Source organism: Epinephelus fuscoguttatus, linkage group LG18 (assembly GCF_011397635.1).
Source record: "Epinephelus fuscoguttatus linkage group LG18, E.fuscoguttatus.final_Chr_v1".
NCBI classification, from domain to species: Eukaryota; Metazoa; Chordata; class Actinopteri; order Perciformes; family Serranidae; genus Epinephelus; species Epinephelus fuscoguttatus.
The window spans coordinates 40,950,010-40,977,754 of record NC_064769.1 but is presented as its reverse complement, the minus strand read 5'-3'; the positions used below and the strand labels follow the sequence as shown (position 1 = coordinate 40,977,754).

At 43.7% G+C, this 27,745-nt stretch overlaps 2 protein-coding genes and 1 long non-coding RNA gene across 5 annotated transcripts in view; 1 reads left to right on the top strand and 2 right to left on the bottom strand.

Moving 5' to 3' along the window:
• Positions 1–22,845, top strand: fer (fer (fps/fes related) tyrosine kinase). Of its 2 annotated transcripts, none has more exons than XM_049604825.1 (20): positions 1–327; positions 1,118–1,276; positions 4,331–4,462; positions 4,569–4,742; positions 4,836–4,935; positions 5,034–5,217; positions 7,066–7,203; positions 7,309–7,428; positions 12,036–12,158; positions 12,293–12,494; positions 12,655–12,753; positions 15,096–15,299; positions 17,361–17,483; positions 17,586–17,642; positions 17,774–17,892; positions 20,117–20,211; positions 20,296–20,419; positions 20,692–20,846; positions 21,193–21,315; positions 21,467–22,845. In XM_049604825.1, the coding sequence occupies exons 2-20, from the start codon at positions 1,208–1,210 to the stop codon at positions 21,601–21,603; spliced, it is 2,478 nt and encodes an 825-aa protein (XP_049460782.1). In that variant the 5' UTR covers positions 1–327; positions 1,118–1,207; the 3' UTR covers positions 21,604–22,845. The 2 variants fall into 2 exon arrangements, with proteins under 2 accessions (XP_049460782.1, XP_049460781.1); XM_049604824.1 differs by having other exon boundaries at positions 15,093–15,299.
• On the bottom strand, positions 13,257–14,999 carry LOC125906323 (uncharacterized). Of its 2 annotated transcripts, XR_007451773.1 has the most exons (4): positions 14,728–14,999; positions 14,398–14,671; positions 13,980–14,272; positions 13,280–13,337 (listed from the first exon to the last, which is right to left on the bottom strand). It is a non-coding gene; the product is annotated as an uncharacterized LOC125906323 (long non-coding RNA). The 2 variants fall into 2 exon arrangements; XR_007451772.1 differs by lacking the exon at positions 13,980–14,272 and having other exon boundaries at positions 13,257–13,601; positions 14,462–14,671.
• Positions 22,589–27,745, bottom strand: part of cdc26 (cell division cycle 26 homolog) — a 7,002-nt gene continuing 1,845 nt past the window's right edge. Inside the window, exons 2-3 of the mRNA XM_049604919.1 lie at positions 25,530–25,632; positions 22,589–23,353 (exon numbers count right to left, since the gene is read on the bottom strand). Of these exons, the coding sequence (XP_049460876.1) occupies positions 23,147–23,353; positions 25,530–25,610 (288 nt within the window). The 5' untranslated portion in view covers positions 25,611–25,632 and the 3' untranslated portion in view covers positions 22,589–23,146. The remainder of the gene's footprint in view (positions 23,354–25,529; positions 25,633–27,745) is intronic.

The window sequence follows — 27,745 nt, the reverse complement described above, 5'->3', positions numbered from 1 at the left end:
CTCCCTGTTAGCTCTTAGCCGTTAGCCCTGCAGCCGGACGACCGGAGGAGTATCCGGGGAACCGGAGGAGAAAAACCCAGAGAAGAGGAGGGAATGAGTCCGGCGGAGGACGGCAGAGGACCGCGGTGACAGGACAGCGAGTGTGCCGCCGAACAGAGACCGTTTCCCGGTGTGTTAGTGCGGCTGGAAGAAGTGGAAAAACAGCGAACCTCCTCCCGACTGTCCCACCGCTGCTCCTCCTCCTCCTCCTCCTCCTCAGTCTGCTGCCTTCATCTTTTCTTTACTCACCGGAGAAACGAGCAGAAAAACACCGACACATTAACGGAGGTTTGTTTTTGTCCGTTTGTTTACTTGTTTGTTTGTTTGTTTAGATAAAGTTTATCAGCCGCTGTTAGCCTGTTAGCTTCCTCGCAGCAGCCGTTATCCTGTTAGCCTGTTAGCTTCCTCTCAGCAGCCGTTATCCTGTTAGCCTGTTAGCTTCAGCTCCCATTTCTTTTAAAGAGAAGAAGCTAGCGGCTAGCGTTAGCCTAGCTTCAGTTTTACTCCAGTGGGTTTGGACCCAAAGTGAACCGGACTGCCAGTATTTGGACGCGGTTCCGGGACTCAGACGGGCTGTGGGAGATGTTGGGTGTCCCTCGGGGTCAGGGGATGTTTCTGAGGTGTCTGTGAAGAAGTTTAAGAAGTGTTAGTAAGTTGTGACAGAGGTCAGAAGGAGGATGTCTGAGTGGAGCTGTACAGGAATCTGAGAGGTATTTTTAATCAGGATCATGAATCATTCACCTTCTCTCTGGGCAGACTTATATTTATTATATCTATATATATCTTTATTATTGAAACAGATGAGTTTGGAAAGTTTGGTAGTCAGTCAAGAAGTTGGAGAATTGTAAGGAATTAACCCTTTATAACACCAAAGTTACACAGTAACACAGACACACTAACTGATGGAGGCAGCAGCAGACCAGCAGCTCCGTGTCCACTGATGTTAAATCACTGGTTTTGTCAGTGGGCTCTGAAGACAAAATAAAGCAGCTTTATTTTCCTAAAGTCCAAATTATTATGAGCTGCTTCATGTATTAATATGTGTGTTACTCCAATAATCTCTGTTCTGTCTCCACAGACAACCATGAAATCATTCCCTGCTCGCCCTCGCCGTTAGACAGAGAGAGAGAGAGTGTGTGTGTGTGTGTGTGCGTGTGTGTGATCCAGGATGGGGTTCGGTCGGGATCTGAGGAATTCCCATGAGGGATTATTGAAGCTGCAGGACTGGGAGTTAAAGGTACAGTACAGGGACAGATCTGCACTGTGAGCCACTTTCTGTGTCCTCTGAGAGAATAAACTCACATCGCTCTGAGTCCGTCTCTGTAGATGGAGACAGCATTTCTACACAGCCAATCACATCTTGCATGAAGCAGTTATTTAGCCGTTGTGTCATAGGCAGAGCAGAAAGCAGCTACACAAGTAAAGACTGAAAAACCTGAAGGACCTTCATTCTGCAACGCAAATGTCAGTTAGCAGGCTAGTAAGGTCGTTAGCTGCTCAGCTGCAGAACATGTAGATTTCACTTTGGTCTGGACAGACGCTCTCAAGTTCTCTGTGATGTAACGCAGACGCTCTCTAGTTCTGTACGATGTAATGCAGACGCTCTGTAGGTCTGTACCCTGTAATGCAGATGCCCTCTAGTTCTGTACGATGTAATGCAGACGCTCTCTAGTTCTGTACCCTATAATGCAGATGCCCTCTAGTTCTGTACGATGTAATGCAGATGCTCTGTAGGTCTGTACCCTATAATGCAGATGCCCTCTAGTTCTGTACGATGTAATGCAGACGCTCTCTAGTTCTGTACGATGTAATGCAGACGCTCTGTAGGTCTGTACCCTGTAATGCAAATGCTCTCTAGTTCTGTACGATGTAACGCAGACGCTCTCTAGTTCTGTACGATGTAATGCAGACGCTCTGTAGGTCTGTACCCTGTAATGCAAATGCTCTCTAGTTCTGTACGATGTAACGCAGACGCTCTCTAGTTCTGTACGATGTAACGCAGACACTCTGTAGGTCTGTACCCTGTAATGCAAATGCTCTCTAGTTCTGTACGATGTAACGCAGACGCTCTCTAGTTCTGTACCCTGTAATGCAAATGCCCTCTAGTTCTGTACGATGTAATGCAGACGCTCTCTAGTTCTATATGATGTAATGCAGACACTCTCTAGTTCTATATGATGTAATGCAGACACTCTCTAGTTCTATATGATGTAATGCAGACACTCTCTAGTTCTGTACGATGTAATGCAGACGCTCTCTAGTTCTATATGATGTAATGCAGACGCTCTCTAGTTCTGTACGATGTAATGCAGACGCTCTCTAGTTCTGTACGATGTAATGCAGACGCTCTCTAGTTCTGTACGATGTAATGCAGACGCTCTCTAGTTCTGTACGATGTAATGCAGACGCTCTCTAGTTCTATATGATGTAATTCAGACGCTCTCTAGTTCTGTACGATGTAATGCAGACGCTCTCTAGTTCTGTACGATGTAATGCAGACACTCTCTAGTTCTGTACGATGTAATGCAGACACTCTCTAGTTCTGTACGATGTAATGCAGACGCTCTCTAGTTCTATATGATGTAATTCAGACGCTCTCTAGTTCTGTACGATGTAATGCAGACGCTCTCTAGTTCTATATGATGTAATGCAGACACTCTCTAGTTCTGTACGATGGAATGCAGACACTCTCTAGTTCTATATGATGTAATGCAGACACTCTCTAGTTCTGTACGATGTAATGCAGACGCTCTCTAGTTCTGTACGATGTAATTCAGACGCTCTCTAGTTCTGTACGATGTAATGCAGACGCTCTCTAGTTCTGTACGATGTAATTCAGACGCTCTCTAGTTCTGTACGATGTAATGCAGACGCTCTCTAGTTCTGTACGATGTAATGCTGACGCTCTTTAGTTCTGTACGATGTAATTCAGACGCTCTCTAGTTCTGTACGATGTAATGCTGACGCTCTCTAGTTCTGTACGATGTAATTCAGACGCTCTCTAGTTCTGTACGATGTAATGCAGACGCTCTCTAGTTCTGTACGATGTAACGCAGACGCTCTCTAGTTCTGTACGATGTAATGCAGACGCTCTCTAGTTCTATATGATGTAATGCAGACGCTCTCTAGTTCTGTATGCGATGTAATGCAGACGCTCTCTAGTTCTGTAGGATGTAATGCAGACACTCTCTAGTTCTGTACGATGTAATGCAGACAGCTCTCTAGTTCTGTGCGATGTAATGCAGACGCTCTCTAGTTCTGTACGATGTAACGCAGACGCTCTCTAGTTCTGTACGATGTAATGCTGACGCTCTCTAGTTCTGTACGATGTAACGCAGACGCTCTCTAGTTCTGTACGATGTAATGCAGACGCTCTCTAGTTCTGTACGATGTAATGCAGACGCTCTCTAGTTCTGTACGATGTAATGCAGACGCTCTCTAGTTCTGTACGATGTAATGCAGACGCTCTCTAGTTCTGTATGATGTAACGCAGACGCTCTCTAGTTCTGTACGATGTAATGCAGACGCTCTCTAGTTCTGTACGATGTAATGCAGACGCTCTCTAGTTCTGTACGATGTAATGCAGACGCTCTCTAGTTCTATATGATGTAATGCAGACACTCTCTAGTTCTGTACGATGTAATGCTGACGCTCTCTAGTTCTGTACGATGTAATTCAGACGCTCTCTAGTTCTGTACGATGTAATGCAGACGCTCTCTAGTTCTGTACGATGTAATGCAGACGCTCTCTAATTCTGTACGATGTAATGCTGACGCTCTCTAGTTCTGTACGATGTAATTCAGACGCTCTCTAGTTCTGTACGATGTAATGCAGACGCTCTCTAGTTCTGTACGATGTAATGCTGACGCTCTCTAGTTCTGTACGATGTAATTCAGACGCTCTCTAGTTCTATATGATGTAATTCAGACGCTCTCTAGTTCTGTACGATGTAATGCAGACGCTCTCTAATTCTGTACGATGTAATGCTGACGCTCTCTAGTTCTGTACGATGTAATTCAGACGCTCTCTAGTTCTGTACGATGTAATGCAGACGCTCTCTAGTTCTGTACGATGTAATTCAGACGCTCTCTAGTTCTGTATGATGTAATGCAGACGCTCTCTAGTTCTGTACGATGTAATTCAGACGCTCTCTAGTTCTGTACGATGTAACGCAGACGCTCTCTAGTTAGTGTAGCGTCACAATAAGGTACCATCTGTGAATAGTTGTATTGCTGTCCTTCGTGTCCTCCATGTGACGCTGTGTGAACATGTCTCTGTGTCGCCCCTCTAGCTGCTGGAGACGGTGAAGCGTTTCATGACTCTGCGAGTGAAGAGCGATAAAGAATACGCTGCTCTGCTGCTCAGCATGACTCAGCAAACTGAGAAACAGGAAGCTGCTGATTACGTCAGCACTGTGAGCAAGGTGAAATCACTCTGTCCCACTTTCTGTCTCTGTCCCACTGTCTGTCCTGGTCTCAGTGTCCGTCCTGGTCTCAGTGTCTCACCCAGTGTCTCTGTGTCTCCGTCAGTCGTGGTCTCAGGTGGTCCGTCAGACGGAGGCATTGGGTCGCATCATGAGGAGTCACGCTGATGATCTGAACTCGGGTCCTCTGCACCGCCTGGCCACACTGATCAGAGACAAGCAGCAGGTGAAGAAGAGCTACCAGAGTCTTCATCAGCAGCTGGAGAGCCACAACTACAAGGTGTGTGCGTGTGCGTGTGGAGACAGTGGACGAGCTGAAGTGTCAGGTATTGTTCTGCAGCTGGACAGTGTCCCTTTGTTTTGTTGTTGCCAGGTAACCAGGAGTGACCTGGACAAGCTGAAGGCGACGTATCGTCAGCTGAGTCGTGACGCCAACAACGCCAAAGAGAAGTACCGAGAGGCACTGGCTAAAGGTTTATGAAATGTTTCCTCATGTGATCAGGACACGTGACATGTTGCTGCTGATGTTTCTTTATGATCCGTTCCTCAAATGTTTCCTGTCCAATCACAGGCCGGGAGGCGGAGCGTGCCCGGGAGCGATACGACAAAGCCACGGCGAAGCTCCACAACCTTCACAACCAGTATGTGTTGGCAGTGTGCGGTGCTCGCACACAGCAGGACGAACACCGCCGCCACGCCGCACCTGCACTGCTCGATGCTCTGCAGAGGATGCAGGAGGACATGACGCTCGCACTGTGAGTCACATGACCACCAAAACACCACCACACCACAGAGCAAAGTATACTGTAGATATATGTGTGTGTTACTGCAGTAAGAGTATCCTGGAGGAGTGCTGTAGATATATGTGTGTGTTACTGCAGTAAGAGTATCCTGGAGGAGTGCTGTAGATATATCTGTGTTACTGCAGTAAGAGTATCCTGGAGGAGTGCTGTAGATATATGTGTGTGTTACTGCAGTAAGAGTATCCTGGAGGAGTGCTGTAGATATATGTGTGTGTTACTGCAGTAAGAGTATCCTGGAGGAGTGCTGTAGATATATGTGTGTTACTGCAGTAAGAGTATCCTGGAGGAGTGCTGTAGATATATCTGTGTTACTGCAGTAAGAGTATCCTGGAGGAGTGCTGTAGATATATCTGTGTTACTGCAGTAAGAGTATCCTGGAGGAGTGCTGTAGATATATATGTGTATTACTGCAGTAAGAGTATCCTGGAGGAGTGCTGTAGATATATGTGTGTGTTACTGCAGTAAGAGTATCCTGGAGGAGTGCTGTAGATATATGTGTGTGTTACTGCAGTAAGAGTATCCTGGAGGAGTGCTGTAGATATATGTGTGTGTGTTACTGCAGTAAGAGTATCCTGGAGGAGTGCTGTAGATATATCTGTGTTACTGCAGTAAGAGTATCCTGGAGGAGTGCTGTAGATATATCTGTGTTACTGCAGTAAGAGTATCCTGGAGGAGTGCTGTAGATATATATGTGTATTACTGCAGTAAGAGTATCCTGGAGGAGTGCTGTAGATATATCTGTGTTACTGCAGTAAGAGTATCCTGGAGGAGTGCTGTAGATATATCTGTGTTACTGCAGTAAGAGTATCCTGGAGGAGTGCTGTAGATATATCTGTGTTACTGCAGTAAGAGTATCCTGGAGGAGTGCTGTAGATATATCTGTGTTACTGCAGTAAGAGTATCCTGGAGGAGTGCTGTAGATATATATGTGTATTACTGCAGTAAGAGTATCCTGGAGGAGTGCTGTAGATATATCTGTGTGTTACTGCAGTAAGAGTATCCTGGAGGAGTGCTGTAGATATATCTGTGTTACTGCAGTAAGAGTATCCTGGAGGAGTGCTGTAGATATATCTGTGTTACTGCAGTAAGAGTATCCTGGAGGAGTGCTGTAGATATATCTGTGTGTTACTGCAGTAAGAGTATCCTGGAGGAGTGCTGTAGATATATCTGTGTGTTACTGCAGTAAGAGTATCCTGGAGGAGTGCTGTAGATATATCTGTGTTACTGCAGTAAGAGTATCCTGGAGGAGTGCTGTAGATATATCTGTGTTACTGCAGTAAGAGTATCCTGGAGGAGTGCTGTAGATATATCTGTGTGTTACTGCAGTAAGAGTATCCTGGAGGAGTGCTGTAGATATATCTGTGTTACTGCAGTAAGAGTATCCTGGAGGAGTGCTGTAGATATATCTGTGTTACTGCAGTAAGAGTATCCTGGAGGAGTGCTGTAGATATATCTGTATTACTGCAGTAAGAGTATCCTGGAGGAGTGCTGTAGATATATGTGTGTGTTACTGCAGTAAGAGTATCCTGGAGGAGTGCTGTAGATATATCTGTGTTACTGCAGTAAGAGTATCCTGGAGGAGTGCTGTAGATATATCTGTGTTACTGCAGTAAGAGTATCCTGGAGGAGTGCTGTAGATATATCTGTGTTACTGCAGTAAGAGTATCCTGGAGGAGTGCTGTAGATATATCTGTGTTACTGCAGTAAGAGTATCCTGGAGGAGTGCTGTAGATATATCTGTGTGTTACTGCAGTAAGAGTATCCTGGAGGAGTGCTGTAGATATATCTGTGTTACTGCAGTAAGAGTATCCTGGAGGAGTACTGTGAGATCAGCAGTCTTCTGACGGAGGAGATCGTGAAGGTTCATCAGGAGATTTCAGCGGCGGTGGAGCAGATCGACCCGTTGGCAGAGTACCAACACTTCATCGATGCCTACAGGTCAGAAAATCACATCACATCAAACCAATCACATGGTGGTTACCGTGGTAATAGTTTGTGCCGCTCATAGTTACTGTAGTAACATCGCCCCCCCCCCTCCCCCAGGTCTCCGGAGACTCCAGAGGCGAGCGTGGAGTTCGATGCGTCTCTGTTGGACGAAACGGACAACCTGCCAGCCAATGAGATCCTGTGGAACACGCTGACGGCAGACAGCCTGCAGGCCATGTGAGCTCCTTCAAAATAAAAGAGTCACCACTGTTTCCTGTTGTCTGCCAAATTAAAAGTCTCTACTACCTGTTTTCACAAAGCTTCATCATACAGAGTTTCAGACCACATCCTGTTACTCACTGTCCTCACTGTCCTGATGTCCTCACTGTGTCATATCCTCACTGTCTCATGTTCTCACTGTCTTATGTCCTCACTGTCTCATGTCCTCACTGTCCTCACTGTCTTATGTCCTCACTGTCCTCACTGTCTCATGTCCTCACTGTCCTCACTGTCCTCATGTGCTCACTGTCTCATGTCAGGGATGCAAACAGCGTCCCGAAAAGCGCAACTCGCTTTTATCGTGGCCATTTGGGTGACTTGTGTGAATCGTTCAGGTCTGGGGGGGGGGGGTAATCCTGTCCATCCTCACTGAGGGCGAATATCTGCGCGGATTATTCTCGTGAAAAAATATGAAAATTGATTTCATTCGTTCTTATGGAAGTTTGCACATCGGGGCGGAACTTTCGTGCGGTGAAAAAAGACTTTGACCACCCACAGAATTCGCCGGCAGAACTACACAGCTGGGCCAATGAAATTGTTTGTTTATAGTCGCGCAGACCCGGGAGAGTCCGAAATCCAGTCAGGCAGGACAGTATGGGAGAAAGATTGATAAACCTTGTTTCACAGCACCCCGTCCTTTTTGATAACAGATGGGATGATTTTATGAACAGTTAATTCAAGGACAACGTCTGGCAGTCCATTGTCCAGCTTGGTGGCTGCAGTGAGAGTGGTAAGTGCTAAAGAAAGTTGATGCTGACTCTTGTTAAACGTTAGCTTGCTAGCTCGCTGCTGCTGCTACTCTCGTCCATGTTCACCCACACCTGTTCACGCAGCGCGGACTTGGAACACAACAACACGAAATTCCGCACCGTGTCCGTACCGCGCCTGTGTGTATGGTTTGAGCGCGGAAAAGCGCTGCGTGAGTATTCCGCAAGTTCGTCCCGCATTTCCGCATCGTGGCAGTGAGAATGAACCTCACTCGTATGAGTGAACTGCACTGAGCAAAACAAATCTACAACTGAAAAAAACCAACTGTCAGCAGCATCTGTCGCGAGGGCACATCATGTGCTGATGATGTGTATCATTTAAGCGCTATGATTGGTCATTGGTAAGGCATCCACGGCTTCAATAGAGCTGCGCGATGACGCAGCTGAAACAATTTGATGACTGATGACTGATGACTGATGTTGAGATCATCTGAGGTAAAAACATTGTTTTTTTCGTTGGCTGGCTCTTGTTTAACACATAGAAGTTTTCCTTGTTAAATACATTACCATGCTGTTCAAAGTAAAAGAAAGATCCACCAATTACCAGTACATTTCATTTTTTGGAAAGTGCAACGAATTATCATGATACAGGAAACGTTGCAGGATCAATGTCAATGTAAATGTTGCCCCCTTGTGGCACTTCAATTTTCCAATTTTCCCCTGCCAATATTGGAGGCAGGCCTGTAGGCCTATTTGCTAATTGAATCCAGAGGAAATATTGGCCGGTATGACCTCACTAGGCAGACTGAGGATGTTTTTTTTCAGTATTGAGGAAGAGGACATTGTACATTTAAGGACACAATTTACAACTTAACCTCTGTCTCTTATTGAGTAGGCCCCTCAGTTGTCTTAGAATAGAAGTTTCTCTCGTCAGCACTGCTTCCTTACTATCTGTAGGGCTAGGGTTAGGTCTGGGGTTAGGTCTGATGCTGAAACTGACTATATATGCACCCTTTAAAGCTGATATTTCAAAAAATTTCTTCACGGGAGAGCATGCCCCCGGACCACCCTAGGGGGTTCGTATCCTTCTCTCTTTTTTCACCATTTGCTGTTTGCATCCCTGTCATGTCCTCACTGTCTCATGTCCTTATGTCCTCACTGTCCTGATGTCCTCACTGTCTCATGTCCTTATGTCCTCACTGTCTCATGTCCTCATGTCCACACTGTCCTCATTATAGTTATTAACGTCACATTATAGTTATTAACATCACATTACAGTTGTTATTAACGTCATGTTATAGTTGTTAATAATGTCACGTTATAGTTGTTATTAACGTCACATTACAGTTGTTATTAACATCACGTTATAGTTGTTAATAATGTCATGTTATAGTTGTTATTAACATCACATTACAGTTATTAACGTCACGTTATAGTTGTTAATAATGTCACGTTATAGTTGTTATTAACATCACGTTATAGTTGTTAATAATGTCACGTTACAGTTGTTATTAACATCACGTTATAGTTGTTAATGTCACGTTATAGTTGTTATTAACGTCACATTACAGTTGTTATTAACATCATGTTATAGTTGTTATTAACGTCACATTACAGTTGTTATTAACGTCACGTTATAGTTGTTAATAATGTCATGTTATAGTTGTTATTAACGTCACATTACAGTTGTTATTAACGTCACGTTATAGTTGTTAATAATGTCACGTTACAGTTGTTATTAACATCACGTTATAGTTGTTAATGTCACGTTATAGTTGTTATTAACGTCACATTACAGTTGTTATTAACATCATGTTATAGTTGTTATTAACGTCACATTACAGTTGTTATTAACGTCACGTTATAGTTGTTAATAATGTCATGTTATAGTTGTTAATGTCACGTTATAGTTGTTAACGTCACGTTATAGTTGTTATTAACATCACGTTATAGTTGTTATTAACGTTACGTTATAGTTGTTAATAATGTCACGTTATAGTTGTTATTAACGTCACATTATAGTTGTTATTAACATCACATTATAGTTGCTATTAACGTCACATTACAGTTGTTATTAACATCACGTTATAGTTGTTAATAATGTCACGTTATAGTTGTTATTAACGTCACATTACAGTTGTTATTAACATCACATTATAGTTGCTATTAACGTCACATTACAGTTGTTATTAACATCACGTTATAGTTGTTAATAATGTCACGTTATAGTTGTTATTAACGTCACATTACAGTTGTTATTAACATCACATTATAGTTGCTATTAACGTCACATTACAGTTGTTATTAACATCACGTTATAGTTGCTATTAACATCACATTACAGTTGTTATTAACGTCACATTACAGTTGTTATTAACGTCACGTTATAGTTGTTAATAATGTCATGTTATAGTTGTTAATGTCACGTTATAGTTGTTAACGTCACGTTATAGTTGTTAATAATGTCACGTTATAGTTGTTATTAACATCACGTTATAGTTGTTATTAACGTCACGTTATAGTTGTTAATAATGTCACGTTATAGTTGTTATTAACGTCACATTACAGTTGTTATTAACATCACATTATAGTTGCTATTAATGTCACATTACAGTTGTTATTAACATCACATTATAGTTGTTAATAATGTCACGTTATAGTTGTTATTAACGTCACATTACAGTTGTTATTAACGTCACATTATAGTTGCTATTAACGTCACATTACAGTTGCTATTAACGTCACATTACAGTTGTTATTAACATCACGTTATAGTTGTTATTAACGTCACATTACAGTTGCTATTAACATCACATTATAGTTGCTATTAACATCACATTATAGTTGCTATTAACGTCACATTACAGTTGTTATTAACATCACGTTATAGTTAATAATGTCACATTACAGTTGTTATTAACATCACGTTATAGTTGTTAATAATGTCACGTTACAGTTGTTATTAACATCACGTTATAGTTGTTAATAATGTCACATTACAGTTGTTATTAATGTCACATTATAGTTGTTAATAACGTCACATTACAGTTGTTATTAATGTCACATTACAGTTGTTATTAACGTCACGTTATAGTTGTTAATAATGTCACATTACAGTTGTTATTAACGTCACATTACAGTTGTTATTAACATCACGTTATAGTTGTTAATAATGTCACATTACAGTTGTTATTAATGTCACATTACAGTTGTTATTAACGTCACATTACAGTTGTTATTAACATCACGTTATAGTTGTTAATAATGTCACATTACAGTTGTTATTAACGTCACATTACAGTTGTTATTAACATCACGTTATAGTTGTTAATAATGTCACATTACAGTTGTTATTAACGTCACATTACAGTTGTTATTAATGTCACATTATAGTCATTCTACCAGTGCGCCCCACTTTGAAGTCAATACAACATATAAACACTTTAATTATCTGCCTTTCAACGTGCTACCTCAACTACTAATGTACAGTTTTAGCCCACTAACTATCCCACTATTGGCAATGGTACTACTGTACTTTCAATAAAGCAATCGTACTGTCAAACTCACAAACACTCTGTCTGAATACATTGCTCTTCTTCATGGGTTCAGTTGACTATTTAATCTGCGATTTCCTATGACCTGTATCCCAAACACACACCATGTGAAACTGTACGTGGGCAACTGTGCACTCAGTGGGTATGGACTAGTTTACACTATTTTAGTACAAACAGTAAAAGTTAAAGATGGTAAAACTTTGTGAAACTTGTGGGAAGGATTTTAAACTTTTAATAAAAATTTGTCCTCTCTGTGTTGCCGTACGAGCCTCACAGATTTTCTTATCGTCTGTTGTTTGTCCAGGTTGTCGTCGGCAACGGAGGAGCTGTCCCTGACTCAGCAGAATCTACGGACGAAGGAGGCGCTGGCCGACGACCTCGACACCAAAATCCAGACGAGTCAGCAGAGCACTGAGAGGAAGAGCGAGTGAGTCAGCCAACGACCAATCAGATCGAAGACCAACCTCCCTGTCCTCTCTGTCTCTATCTCTGTGTCTTTGTGTCTGTCTCTGTCTGTCTCTGGGTGTCTCTGTCCTGATTGTTGGTGTCTCTCGTCCTCAGCTGTGTCCTGCTGCTCAGTCAGAAACTGTCTCTCCTGGAGCTTCATCATGCCGTCCAATCACTCCGCGGCTCCGAGGCCCGCCTCGCCTCCCAGAAGGCCCTGCTGGATGCCAAGATGGCTGCCGCCGCCGCCTCCCCACCCCCACCGCCGCCTCCCCCTGCACTGCCTTATGAGGACGACGCCCGCTCAGTGGGATCCACGGTAAATATGCAGTTAATGATTGATGGATGATCTGAGGTGATGTCTGTACAAGAAGTACAGCGTTCAGCTGACAGGAAGTGCTGCCCTTTCAAAATAATGTCACCATTCAAAACTGTGTCCAGTGTGTCACTTCCTGTTTGATGTGTCTGTGTCGGACCAGGACAAATCCAAGGAGAGAAGTTCTCGCTTCGACACACTGCGTCACTCTCTGGCTGGAATGATCCGCTCCCCCAAAACCATGCTGGGCTCCTCCACCTCGGTCTGTCTCACCTGTCTGTCTGTCTGTCTGTCCCACCTGTATCTGTCTGTCCCACCTGTCTGTTGGTCTGTCCCACCTGTCAGTCTGTCTCACCTGTCTGTCTGTCTGTCTATCCCACCTGTCTGTCGGTCTGTCTCACCTGTCTTTCTGTCCCACCTGTCTGTCTGTCTCTATCTGTCTGTCCCACCTGTCTGTCTGTCTGTCTGTCCCACCTGTCTGTCTATCTCAACTCTCTGTCTCACCTGTCTGTCTGTCTCACCTGTCTGTCTGTCTGTCCCACCTGTCTGTCTGTCTCACCTCTCTGTCTTACATCTCTGTCCCACCTGTCTGTCTGTCTGTCTGTCTCACCTATCTGTCTGTCCCACCTGTCTGTCTATCTCACCTCTCTGTCTTACATCTCTGTCTCACCTGACTGCCTGTCTGTCTGTCTGTCCCACCTGTCTGTCTGTCTGTCTGTCCCACCTGTCTGTCTGTCTGTCTGTCTGTCCCACCTGTCTGTCTGTCTGTCTCACCTGTCTGTCTGTCCCACCTGTCTGTCTGTCTGTCTCACCTGTCTGTCTGTCCCACCTGTCTTTCTATCCCACCTGTCTGTCTGTCTGTCTGTCCCACCTGTCTGTCGGTCTGTCCCACCTGTCTGTCTATCTCACCTCTCTGTCTCACCTGTCTGTCTGTCTGTCTCACCTGTCTGTCTGTCCCACCTGTCTGCCTCACCTGTCTGTCTCTGTCTGTCCCACCTGTCTGTCTATCTCAACTCTCTGTCTCACCTGTCTGTCTGTCTGTCTGACTCACCTGTCTGTCTGTTTCTCTCACCTGTCTGTCTGTCTCACCTGTCTGTCTGTCCTACCTGTCTGTCTGTCTGTCTCACCTGTCTGCCTCACCTGTCTGTCCCACCTGTCTGCCTCACCTGTCTGTCTGCCTCACCTGTCTGTCTGTCCTACCTGTCTGACTCACCTGTATGTCTGTCCCTCCTGTCTGTCCCACCTGTCTGTCTGTCCTACCTGTCTGCCTCATCTGTCTGTCTATCTCACCTCTCTGTCTTACATCTCTGTCTCACCTGACTGCCTGTCTGTCTGTCTGTCCTACCTACCTACCTGTCTGTCTGTCTGTCCCACCTGTCTGTCTGTCCCACCTGTCTGTCTGTCTGTCTGTCTCACCTGTCTGTCTGTCCCACCTGTCTGTCTGTCTGTCTCACCTGTCTGTGTGTCCCACCTGTCTGTCTGTCCCACCTGTCTGTCTGTCTGTCCCACCTGTCTGTCGGTCTGTCCCACCTGTCTGTCTATCTCACCTCTCTGTCTCACCTGTCTGTCTGTCTGTCTCACCTGTCTGTCTGTCCCACCTGTCTGCCTCACCTGTCTGTCTCTGTCTGTCCCACCTGTCTGTCTATCTCAACTCTCTGTCCCACCTGTCTGTCTCTGTCTGTCTCTGTCTGTCCCACCTGTCTGTCTATCTCAACTCTCTGTCTCACCTGTCTGTCTGTCTGTCTGTCTGTCTGACTCACCTGTCTGTCTGTTTCTCTCACCTGTCTGTCTGTCCCACCTGTCTGTCTGTCCCACCTGTCTGTCTCTGTCTGTCCCACCTGTCTGTCTATCTCAACTCTCTGTCTCACCTGTCTGTCTGTCTGACTCACCTGTCTGTTTCTCTCACCTGTCTGTCTGTCTCACCTGTCTGTCTCACCTGTCTGTCTGTCCCACCTGTCTGTCTGTCCTACCTGTCTGTCTGTCTGTCTCACCTGTCTGCCTCACCTGTCTGTCCCACCTGTCTGCCTCACCTGTCTGTCTGCCTCACCTGTCTGTCTGTCCTACCTGTCTGACTCACCTGTATGTCTGTCCCTCCTGTCTGTCCCACCTGTCTGTCTGTCCTACCTGTCTGCCTCACCTGTCTGTCCTACCTGTCTGCCTCACCTGTCTGTCTGTCCCACCTGTCTGCCTCACCTGTCTGTCCCACCTGTCTGCCTCACCTGTCTGTCTGTCCCACCTGTCTGCCTCTCCTGTATGTCTGTCTGTCCTACCTATCTGCCCCACCTGTCTGCCTCACCTGTCGGTCTGTCCTACCTGTCTGCCTCACTCGTCTGTCTGTCCCACCTGTCTGCCTCTCCTGTATGTCTGTCTGTCCTACCTATCTGCCCCACCTGTCTGCCTCACCTGTCTGTCTGTCCCACCTGTTTGCCTGCCTCACCTGTCTGTCTGTCTGTCTGTCTGTCTGTCCCACCTGTCCGTCTGTCCCATCTCTCTCTCACCTGTCTGTCTGTCTCACCTGTCTGTCCCACCTGTCTGTCTCCATGCAGTGATACTTGTTGTTAATAAAGTTTAAGCTCTGACAGAGTGTCTTCCTCCCTGCAGCAGTTCTTTGATGTCATCCCGACATCAGAGCGCCCTCTGGCGGAGCAGGAGTGGTATCACGGCGCCATCCCCCGCACAGAGGCTCAGGAGTTACTACGGCAACAGGGAGACTTCCTGGTCAGGGAGAGCCACGGCAAACCGGGCGAATACGTCCTGTCAGTGTTTTCTGACGAGCAGAGACGACACTTCATCATCCAGTACGCTGACGTACGTATCTAAACAAACCTGTTGTTTATCTCGTAAACAGTCACCTGTTGTTTATGTCGTAACCACAACACCTGAGGGGTAATTTATGCACATCAGTCATTTCTTTGGACATCAGCTTTTGTCTTTACATTCAAATATTACACAGCGAGAATTCACCCTCAGCTCAGAATCAAACCTCTGTCCTTTTTATATTTATTATTTTTATAACACTGTGCACAAGGATCAGACTGTCAGTCTGTCAGAGCAGCTCCCACATGTTTATTGCACATAATGTGTAGGTCTAATTATTTAAATGTTAAAATGGGTATGAAGCTTTAGACACGTAGTATCAGTGACTAATGATCTCTATCACTGATGTCACTGGTCGCACTGATGGAACATAACTCCTATAGCCTAATATTGGGGATTATATGTTCATATTTCTGAGTGAGCAATGGTGCAGCATTTCACTGTCTTTACATTTACTACATTTGTAGCTGAAATAAAGTCACTGAATGCTGTTGAGTCAAGATACAAATAGATGTGCAACATTTTCAAATCTACTGTATTTTAACCTCAACGTCTTTTCAGGTGCAAATCACCAAACATATTATTACTGGGTCAGACTGTGAGTTTACAGTCATGTCTTTATGTCTTTGATCTATAGCCTAGCCTATATGTTTGAAATCTTCTGCCTCCTGTGTTTTTCCCCATCAGATTAAATCTGAACAAATATATTATGATATATTATTAATATAATGTAATGTATCTACAGTCTGATACACAGTCAGATTCCACCACTTTATCTTCATTAAGGAAATGTAAGTCTGATAAATGATGAATAAACTTTTTTATTAACTTTATGGTTAACTTATTGACACTTTCCTCGCTCTGACTCAGGCTCTTCTTTTAAAGATAAACGTGCACCGTCTGCTACACATGCATTAATATCTCTACATCCACTGGATTAAAATGGAGGCGCTGTCTTTTATTGACCTGTTGCCATGGTGAATCGTGGAGTCGGAGCTCCATTGATGATGGCTTTTTATTGTCGGCTTAACTCAGAGTGAACATACTCAGAGTTGACTGAACTAACTCAGATCAGCTGTTCTGGAACCGTTCTGGAATCATTTATCTAACAATCTGTTCCACCCACATATATCACATATTACACATCCTGGATTTACATTATCATCACAGCACATTTTATGCATTGTCCTTTGATTCTTTTCTTTATAACATCAGAGACACTGAACACATCAGAGAGACAGCGGTTTGTCGGCCCGTAAGAAAAGTGTCTCTGGCTCTGAAAAGACTTTGGACCCTTGTTGTGGTTTTCCCTGGACATAAATCACAATCCATTATTAAAGTAATTACCACGGAGCATCGGTGGCTCAGTGGATGGAGCGGACGCCCCGTGATCAGACGCAGCGGCCGCGGGTTCAAACCCAGCCTGCTGTCCTGTGCTACATGTCGTTCCCTCTCTCCCCATAACATTATGCTGTCCTGACATTAAAGGCAACAAAAGCCCAAAAATAATGTTTAAAAAAAGAACTGCAGGTTTGTCAGTGTTGATGAGAAATGAATCTACGTGGATACATGATGCAGTGATTCATGAATACTTTTCATATATTCAGAGACTCCGCGGTGTAACTGGCTCACTGATGGGACTCAACATCCCATAATAGCTCCATGTGAGAATGAAGGGGATTACATGAAGTCATTTCACAGCAGTTAAATGAACCTCAGCCTAATATTGACAGAATGAAGTCAGTAGAAACAAAACTTTTACCAGTCTGTTTAATATCTGTGTGTTTGATGTTGAGTTTGTGCCCAGTGTGTCTGGGCTCCATCACGTTACTCCACTGATGATGTCTTTCAGTGCTCGTCGTGAACGCGCCTCTCTCAGGCTGGTTGAACTGATTCTGATCAGCTGTTCTGTTTCTCAGCTCAGGCTCAGTCAGGTCAGAGATCAGGCTCAGGCTCAGAGTTTGTTGAGCCTGCTTTCTGAAATAGGGCGCTGTTGTTTATGACATAAAGATAAACTTTTTGTAAAAGATGATGCGTCTGTGTCCCTTACAGAGTCAGTACCGTTTCGAGGGGACGGGCTTCGCCACCATCCCTCAGCTCATCGAGCATCATTTCTCCACCAAACAGGTCATCACCAAGAAGTCTGGAGTCGTGTTGCTCAACCCAGTCGTCAAGGCAACCAGCATTTCTAAGTCTCAGTGTATATGCATGTTACTGTGACTGCTGACATACACATACACACACATCAACATGTGACAGGTCTCTGTCTGTCTGTAGGATAAGAAATGGATCCTGAACCATGAGGATGTGGTGCTGGGAGACCTGCTGGGAAAGGTGACCTCACTTCCTGTTTCCACACCATAGTTCTGTAGCGTTTTTATTTCTTTGGTTGATAACGTTTGGCTCTCATCATGTTTCTCTCTGCCTCCATGTCCCATCATGCCCTGCTCTCTGCGGGCTGTCAGGGTAACTTTGGTGAGGTATTTAAAGGGACGCTGCAGCGAGACAAAACGCCAGTTGCCGTCAAAACATGCAAAGAAGATTTACCTCCAGAGCTGAAGATCAGGTTCCTCTCTGAGGCCAGGTCAGTCTCTATCAATACATCAATACATCCATCAATACATCAATACATCCATCAATACACCAATACATCCATCAATACACCAATACATCCATCAATACACCAATACATCCATCAATACATCCATCAATACATCAATACATCCATCAATACACCAATACATCCATCAATACATCCATCAATACATCAATACATCCATCAATACACCAATACATCCATCAATACATCCATCAATACACCAATACATCCATCAATACATCCATCAATACACCAATACATCCATCAATACATCAATACATCCATCAATACACCAATACATCCATCAATACATCCATCAATACATCAATACACCAATACATCCATCAATACATCAATACATCAATACATCCATCAGTACATCAATACATTCATCAATACATCAATACATCCATCAATACATCAATACATCCATCAATACACCACTACATCCATCAATACATCAATACATCCATCAATACATCAATACATCCATCAGTACATCAATACATTCATCAATACATCAATACATCCATCAATACATCAATACATTCATCAATACATCAATACATTTATCAATACATCAATACATTCATCAATACATCCATCAATACATCAATACATCCATCAGTACATCAATACATCCATCAATACATCAATACATCCATCAATACATCAATACATCCATCAGTACATCAATACATCCATCAATACATCAATACATCCATCAATACATCAATACATCCATCAATACATCAATACATCCATCAATACACCAATACATCCATCAATACATCAATACATCCATCAATACACCAATACATCCATCAATACATCCATCAATACATCAATACACCAATACATCCATCAATACATCAATACATCAATACATCCATCAGTACATCAATACATTCATCAATACATCAATACATCCATCAATACATCAATACATCCATCAATACACCACTACATCCATCAATACATCAATACATCCATCAATACATCAATACATCCATCAGTACATCAATACATTCATCAATACATCAATACATCCATCAATACATCAATACATCAATACATTTATCAATACATCAATACATTCATCAATACATCCATCAATACATCAATACATCCATCAGTACATCAATACATCCATCAATACATCAATACATCCATCAATACATCAATACATCCATCAGTACATCAATACATCCATCAATACACCAATACATCCATCAATACATCAATACATCAATACATCCATCAGTACATCAATACATTCATCAATACATCAATACATCCATCAATACATCAATACATCCATCAATACACCACTACATCCATCAATACATCAATACATCCATCAATACATCAATACATCCATCAGTACATCAATACATTCATCAATACATCAATACATCCATCAATACATCAATACATTCATCAATACATCAATACATTTATCAATACATCAATACATTCATCAATACATCCATCAATACATCAATACATCCATCAGTACATCAATACATCCATCAATACATCAATACATCCATCAATACATCAATACATCCATCAGTACATCAATACATCCATCAATACATCAATACATCCATCAATACATCAATACATCAATACATCCATCAGTACACCAATACATCCATCAATACATCAATACATCCATCAGTACATCAATACATCCATCAATACATCAATACATCCATCAATACATCAATACATTTATCAATACACCAATACATCCATCAGTACATCAATACATCTATCAGTGCATCAATACTGTTACTGGTGTCTGATGACGCCTGTCTGTGATTGGCTGGTGTCTGATGATGCCTGTCTGTGATTGGCTGGTGTCTGATGACGTTTGTCTGTGATTGGCTGGTGTCTGATGATGCCTGTCTGTGATTGGCTGGTGTCTGATGACGTTTGTCTGTGATTGGCTGGTGTCTGATGATGCCTGTCTGTGATTGGCTGGTGTCTGATGATGCCTGTCTGAGATTGGCTGGTGTCTGATGACGCTTGTCTGTGATTGGCTGGTGTCTGATGATGCCTGTCTGTGATTGGCTGGTGTCTGATGACGCTTGTCTGTGATTGGCTGGTGTCTGATGACGCTTGTCTGTGATTGGCTGGTGTCTGGTGATGCCTGTCTGTGATTGGCTGGTGTCTGATGATGCCTGTCTGTGATTGGCTGTAGGATCCTGAAGCAGTACGATCACCCAAACATCGTGAAGCTGATTGGTGTTTGTACCCAGCGCCAACCGATCTACATCGTCATGGAGCTGGTTCCTGGTGGGTGGAGCTTCGTCCCTGCTGAGGTTGTTTCTGATTGGTCACTGTAGCAGCTGTAGGTTTGACTCTCGCTGCATCTGTCAGGTGGAGACTTCCTGTCCTTCCTGAGGAAGAAGAAGGACGAGTTGAAGACGAAGCAGCTGGTCCGGTTCTCAGTGGACGCCGCTGCCGGCATGGCGTACCTGGAGAGTAAGAACTGTATCCACAGGTGAGTCACAGAGAAACGGCATTAAACTCATGGCGTCATCATTTCATTAAATTATGATGTTGTCCATGGGATGTGGACGCTGACGTCCACAGTGTCCGTCCACTAAGAATAGAGAGAGTCCGTCCTTCTTTATCAACATCCCAGAGAACGTCCTCATCACACCTGACTGATCCAAACACACTGTGTCTCTATGTCTCTGTCTGTCTGTGTCTCTGTCCCTGTCTGTCTCTGTCCTCTGTCTGTCCCATCTGTCTCTGTCCGTCCCCTGTCAGGGACCTGGCAGCGCGGAACTGTCTGGTTGGAGAGGGCAGCGTGTTGAAGATCAGTGACTTTGGGATGAGTCGTCAGGAGGATGATGGGATTTATTCTTCATCTGGACTCAAACAGATTCCCATCAAATGGACGGCGCCAGAGGCTCTCAACTACGGTACGTCACTGCTGACACGTCCTGTCAGTCCTCTGTCATGTGTGTCACTGATGTGTCACTGATGTTAGTGGTGTGTCACTGATGTGACAGCAGTGTGTCACTGATGTGTCACTGATGTTAGTGGTGTGTCAGTGATATGTCAGCAGTGTCACTGATGTGACAGCAGTGTGTCACTGATGTGTCACTGATGTTAGTGGTGTGTCAGTGATATGTCAGCAGTGTGTCACCGATGTGACAGCAGTGTGTCACTGATGTGTCACTGACGTTAGTGGTGTGTCACTGATGTGACAGCAGTGTGTCACCCATGTGTCACTGATGTGTCGTGCTCTCTGATTGGCTGTCGCAGGCCGTTACAGCTCTGACAGTGACGTGTGGAGTTATGGGATTCTGTTGTGGGAGACGTTCAGTCTGGGGGTGTGTCCTTATCCTGGGATGACCAATCAGCAGGCCCGAGAGCAGGTGGAGAAAGGTAACCAGCTGCTCTTCATCATCGTCATCGAAAGTAGAGACTTATGTTTAATGAATACTCACGCTCTTCGTCACTCATTGGTCTTTAAGTCATTCTGTGTGTTACTATGGAAACACTGACTCTTCCCCCTCCCTCCTCTCCTGGTTGCTAGGTTACAGGATGGCATGTCCTCAGCGTTGCCCTGATGATGTGTACAAAGTGATGCAGCGCTGCTGGCAGTACAACCCTGAGGACCGCCCCAAGTTCTCAGAGTTGCAGAGAGACCTCGCTGCCATAAAGAAAAAGTGATGACATCATCGTCACATGACCTCACCGCCATCAAGAAGTGATGACATCAGTCACATGACCTCACCGCCATCAAGAAGTGATGACATCGTCACATGACCTCGCCGCTATCAGGAAGTGATGACAGCATCATCACATGACCTCGTCGCCATCAAGAAGTGATGACATCATAACATGACCGTGCCACCTTCAAGAAGTGATGACACTAGATACAGAGGAAGGAAGTTCCTGTACAGCAGAGCGCCACCAGCACACTTTATTTTAGTTTGGGGTGGGCGTGGTCAGTGTGTGGGCGTGGCCAGCAGGTGGAGGTGATGAACCTTTAGAAACACTACAAACAGGAAAGACACTTAGCATTTAGCTGCTAATGTTTGAGACGACTAAACAATACTGACATCAGCATACGTGTAGCTAATCATGTTAGCATCTGTAAACACGTTAACGTCTCAAGTGGTTATTCTGTCGTCAAACAGGAAGTGCAGTCTGGTGTTACGGAGCTAACAGCTTAGCATGAGTTTAGCCAGAGATGTTAGCATGTTAAAACATACTAACATGTTGAAACTTGAATCAGAAGTTATTAACGCTAATGCTCGTTTACAACAAAACTTTATTTAAACAATCAAAAATCAAATGTTTGCTTTTTTTGTGAAAAACCTTCAGTTTCCTGTGTTTTATTTCAAAATAAGCTAAAATTATCCAGCGAGGTCATCAGGTGATATCAGACACTAAACCACGCCCCCAGAATACCACCTTTCACTACTGTAACCATGGCAACAGCGTGAACACTAAAAGCTTCTGAGGACCAATCAGCTGTCGCCACTAAACACTGTCTTTTATAAATCTTTTATTCTGAAAATCCACCTTTTAGTGAACACACAGGCCACGCCCACTCCAACATGTGTTTCCTCCGACCAACCCATGATTCAAATTCTTTATTTAAAACATTTTATTTTTTAACTGATATTTTTATTATTTTAAACCAAAGTTTAAAAAAAAAAAAAAAAAAAAAGCAGCTCCAAAACACATCATCAGCACTTCCTTTTTTTTCTCCAGGTTGTCATGGCAACTGAAATAATGACGGACCACCTTGTTATAAGAAAAGAAGATAAAGTTTAATATAAATATGTATAAACTACAAATAAGAAGACACGTATCACTTCCTGGACTGCGTCAGGGCGGAGCCTTACTGTTAGTGATGTCGAGCGCCGCCTACTGTTTGTGTAAATAAATTGTTTGTTTCTGACAGTTTTCAACACTAATCATTTGTTTGTTTTTTACATTTGTTTATCAAAATACTATCGTAGCATTTATTATGAAAATAAAACAAATCATACGAACATGCCTGACGAGTGATGTCATTCCTAACCTGTCTCCTTATTGGTCCAACAAACCGCATGGAGAGTGGCATCATCTCCGTCACTCCTCTGAAGTTTAAACTTTATTCAAACACAGTAACTTTATCGACACACTGTCTGCGGTACGAGTCGTTTTCAGTTGCGAATAAAAAACGAAACTTTATTTTTTCACCATCTTTATTTCGTCATTATTAAAACTGTAAACTTCCAAATAAGGTCGGCAGTGTGGCAGGTTTTGGGTGGGGCTTGTAGCCGATTCGCTCGTTGATAAGGTCCGCCCTTGATGCTGTTGTAGAGGAAGAAGCTGAGGCTCCGCCCCCAATGACGTCAACACTGATAACAGAAGCCCCGCCCGCTCCTCCTCCAGACTCCGCCTCCTCCCGCTGACGTTTCCTGGCCTAACAAAAACAAACAAAAGTCAAAGTCTCAGTGGCACACTCAGTCGTGTGGCAACACGACTCTGAGTCTCCGCCCACTGCTGCTGCCATCATCAGTCCGTCCTCAGGTGTTGATGTCACTGCACCATGTGACTAATTGACTGATCAATGAAACAGAACCTGACCAGAGGACGGCTGAAGATCAATAACATACAACCATCCATCAATTAATCGATCAATCAGCACTCACGGTGAGTGTCACAAGACAGGACTGATTGATATAGTGAGTATTGATAGGTATTGACCAGTGCTGACAGAATCGATTAGTGTTGACAGTACTGATCGGTGTTGACCATATTGATCGGTGTTGACAGTATTGATCAGTGCTGACCATATTGATCGGTATTGACAGTATCGATTGGTGTTGACAATATTGATCAGTGCTGACCATATTGATCAGTGTTGACAGTATTGATCAGTGCTGACCATATTGATCGGTGTTGGCAGTATTGATCAGTTCTGACAGTATTGATTGGTGTTGACACTATTGATCAGTGTTGGCAGTATTGATCAATGCTGACAATATTGATCAGTATGGATAGTATTGATCAGTGCTGACCATATTGATGGGTAGTGACAGTATTGATAAGTGCTGACAGTATTGATCGGTATTGACAGTATTGATAGTATTGAGCGGTGTTGTGCTGGTTACTGAAATAGTAACTAGTTACCATTACTACTTACTTCATTAAAAAGTAACTCAGTTACTTAAACCAAAAAATAATGCATTACTCTGACCAATATTGATCAGTGCTGACAGTATTGATCGGTGACGACAGTATTGGTCAGTAATGACAGTATTGATTGACAATATTGATCGGTGTTGACAGTATTGATCAGTAATGACCAGTGTTGTGCTAGTTACTGAAATCGTAACTAGTTACCATTACTACTTACTTCATTAAAAAGTAACTCAGTTAGTAACTCAGTTACTTAAACCACAAAGTAATGCGTTACTGAGAAAAGTAACTTTTTAGTTACTTCCCTTCCCGAAAAAAACTTGACTTAGGACTCTCGACTTGTCTCGCCAATATGCCATGACCTTGACACACGTGCACTAGTGTCATCTATACTCTGAGTACGTCCTGGCTGTAGATGACTGAGTGGGGTCACTAGAGGGCGCCAGGTGCTTTTCTTTTTTGCAGTGTAGTTTTTCTAAGTCACAAAGAAGACAGCGTTGCTAAGAAGGATCATGTTTTGGGAAACTCAGCCCTGCAGCCCAAAACATTTCCTAAATTTATTGACTTGTAGCTTCATCGCCTAAGAGACAGAGGATGGAGTTTAACCAAGGGACTGTTAGACTTCAACTTGACAAAACTATTGAATGGTACAGGAAACATGCAACATGTCTTCTACAGTGGAGTCACTCACTGTCAGGCAACAACTACGGTACTTGGATACAAGATACATACGTGATAGTGTCGAGTCTGTCGCTCACCGCAGACATTGTCCACAACAAAAGCTTCCTCGGGATAACAATGGATATCACGTCACTGGGACTAAAGATCTAAAGAAGCGCTATGGCTTAATGTAACGTTACAGCACTGTGGTGAGGCCAGCAGGTCGACAGTGACTTGAGAGATGGTGAGAGACATGTTTCATTAAGATGCTCTGGTAAGAACTGTTCATATACCTCTATCTGACTTGACTATCTTTTATTGTTCAGGGCTAAAATGTTTTAGTGAAAGGGAACTTCAGTTTGTGAAGGAATACTGCATGCTGTGCGCCGTTTTAAAACCTGGCCAAAAATAACGGAGTAACGCACCGTTTGGTAACGGTAACTGAGTTACTGAATTTAAAAACTAACCCGTTAGAGTATCAGTTACTGCGTTACTAATAACGCATTACTGCCCAACACTGGTAATGACAGTATTGACAGTATTGTTATTATTATTATTTTTTTTTCCAAAGATATTTTTTGGGGCATTTTTAAGCCTTTAATCGATAGGACAGATGATCATGAAGGGGGAGAGAGAGAGGGAGTGACATGCAGCAAAGGGCCACAGGCTGGAGTCGAACCCAAGCCACTGCGGCAACAGCCTTGTACACAGGACGCCTGCTCTACCACTAAGCCACCGACGCCCCCAGTATTGACAGTATTGATGGGTGTTGACAGGAACATAGAAGTGGTTCAAACCTCAAGCTCCTTCTTGACACTCTCGAACTCCTCTGTGTCGTCGATCTTCAGCTCCAGACGAGTCGGTTTCCTCCTCAACATCTTTACCTGGTATCAGAGGAGCCTTCACAAACAAACAAACACAAACATCACTGTCAGTGATTCTCGTCAGTCCGGCGGCCTCAGAAATCAGTGTCAGTGAGGACAGTCTGCGATCACAGGACGCTTTGACGGGGCGAGAACATGAGTCAATGTACGTGAGCGTGCACGTGAGCATTACTGTGAGTCTCAGTGAGGTGAACCACGGCAGAGAAACGGGAAACAGTGAGGCGGGTCAGCTGTTGCTGTTTTCAGGTGATCTCCACCTGTAACGTGACCACTTCCTGCTGTGTCTGACATGTGACCGCTTCCTGTGGTGTACCTGACTCTCACCTGTTCAGGGTCGATTCTGCAAAATTAGAAGCAACTCCAGACGCTTGATTCATTTCACATCGTACAGCGTCATGTGACGGCTTCAGACATTCACAGGCTGACAGCTGTCTCTGTTTTTATTTACAGACCCGACACATGGAACCGTTCTCTTTACGAAAAGTCTGACGGGCAGTTGAGACGGAAAAGAGACAAACACACACAGCGCCCTATTTCAGGCTCAGGCTCAACAAACTCTGAGCCTGAGCTGAGAAACAGAACAGCTGATCAGCATCAGTTCAATCAACTCTGAGTATGTTCAGCCTGAGAGAGGTGCGTTCATGATGAGCACTGACAGACATCATCAGTGGAGTAACGTGATGGAGCCCAGACACACTGGGCACAAACTCAGCATCAAACACACAGATATTAAACAGACTGGTAAAAGTTTTGTTTCTACTGACTTCACTCTGTCAATATTAGGCTGAGGTTCATTTAACTGCTGTGAAATGACTTCATGTAATCTCCTTTATTCTCACATGGAGCTATTATGGGATGTTGAGTCCCATCAGTGAGCCAGTTACACCGCAGAGTCTCTGAATATATGAAAAGTATTCATGAATCACTGCATCATGTATCCACGTAGATTCATTTCTCATCAACACTGACAAACCTGCAGTTCTTTTTTTAAACATTATTTTTGGGCTTTTGTTGCCTTTAATGTCCGGACAGCATAACGTTATGGGGAGAGAGGGAACGACATGTAGCACAGGACAGCAGGCTGGGTTTGAACCCGCGGCCGCTGCGTCTGATCACAGGGTGTCCGCTCCATCCACTGAGCCACCGATGCTCCGTGGTAATTACTTTAATAATGGATTGTGATTTATGTCCAGGGAAAACCACAACAAGGGTCCAAAGTCTTTTCAGAGCCAGAGACACTTTTCTTACGGGCCGACAAACCGCTGTCTCTCTGATGTGTTCAGTGTCTCTGATGTTATAAAGAAAAGAATCAAAGGACAATGCATAAAATGTGCTGTGATGATAATGTAAATCCAGGATGTGTAATATGTGATATATGTGGGTGGAACAGATTGTTAGATAAATGATAGAGTGTGAGGTCAAACAGTATCTTTCATACAGACACTCCTCCAGGGAGACATCCAAACAGGCTCTAATCACCTTCTCCTTACACAACAGCCTCTGAATACACTGGGCCTCAACCTCCACCACTTCATTCACTAAAGGACACGCCATGTTTCTACTTCCTGCTACACGCTCAGCCTCAGGCTGACATGAAGCAAACCTGTGACTCAGCAGGGGCCTGTATCACGAAGCGAGATCAACCTTTCCTGGGTTACCCAGACCTATCCTGGGTTGACTAACCCTAACAATGGCAATCAGGATAATCGGTATCACGACGCTGGATATCAACTCGGTAACTCAACCCAGGGTTGCTTTATCAAGAGCCGTGAACGCGCACGCAGCGGACCAATCACAATCATGAGAGAAGCGCAGCGTCACTGAGCGTCACTGAGCGTCCTCACAGAGCGCCGTATGTGAGGGGAAAAAGTATTTCTCATGTGAGGATCAGAGATTAATTCTACTAAAATATGAGGAGGAGAAAAGCAACATTAGAGAAAAGGCCAACACCGTGGCAGCTGCAGGAGGAGGAAACATGCGTGGCAACGCATAACGGGATGAATAATGTTTAGTTTTAGTTTAGATTAGTTTATTTGCACATAATGTTAAAAACAGACAGTATAACATTTACAAGATTAAAAAAAGAAAAGTGCCGGAGAGGTTAGAAGCCACTAAAAGCTTATCAAAGA

What these genes read in the sequence shown, in the direction of transcription:
- fer (XM_049604824.1), top strand. Translation starts at nt 1,208, where the DNA reads ATGGGGTTCGGTCGGGATCTGAGGAATTCCCATGAGGGATTATTGAAG. An exon ending in GCAGACAGCCTGCAGGCCAT is followed by an intron (nt 7,429 to 12,035) that starts GTGAGCTCCTTC and finishes TTGTTTGTCCAG; the next exon opens with GTTGTCGTCGGCAACGGAGG. An exon ending in GCCAGAGGCTCTCAACTACG is followed by an intron (nt 20,847 to 21,192) that starts GTACGTCACTGC and finishes TGGCTGTCGCAG; the next exon opens with GCCGTTACAGCTCTGACAGT.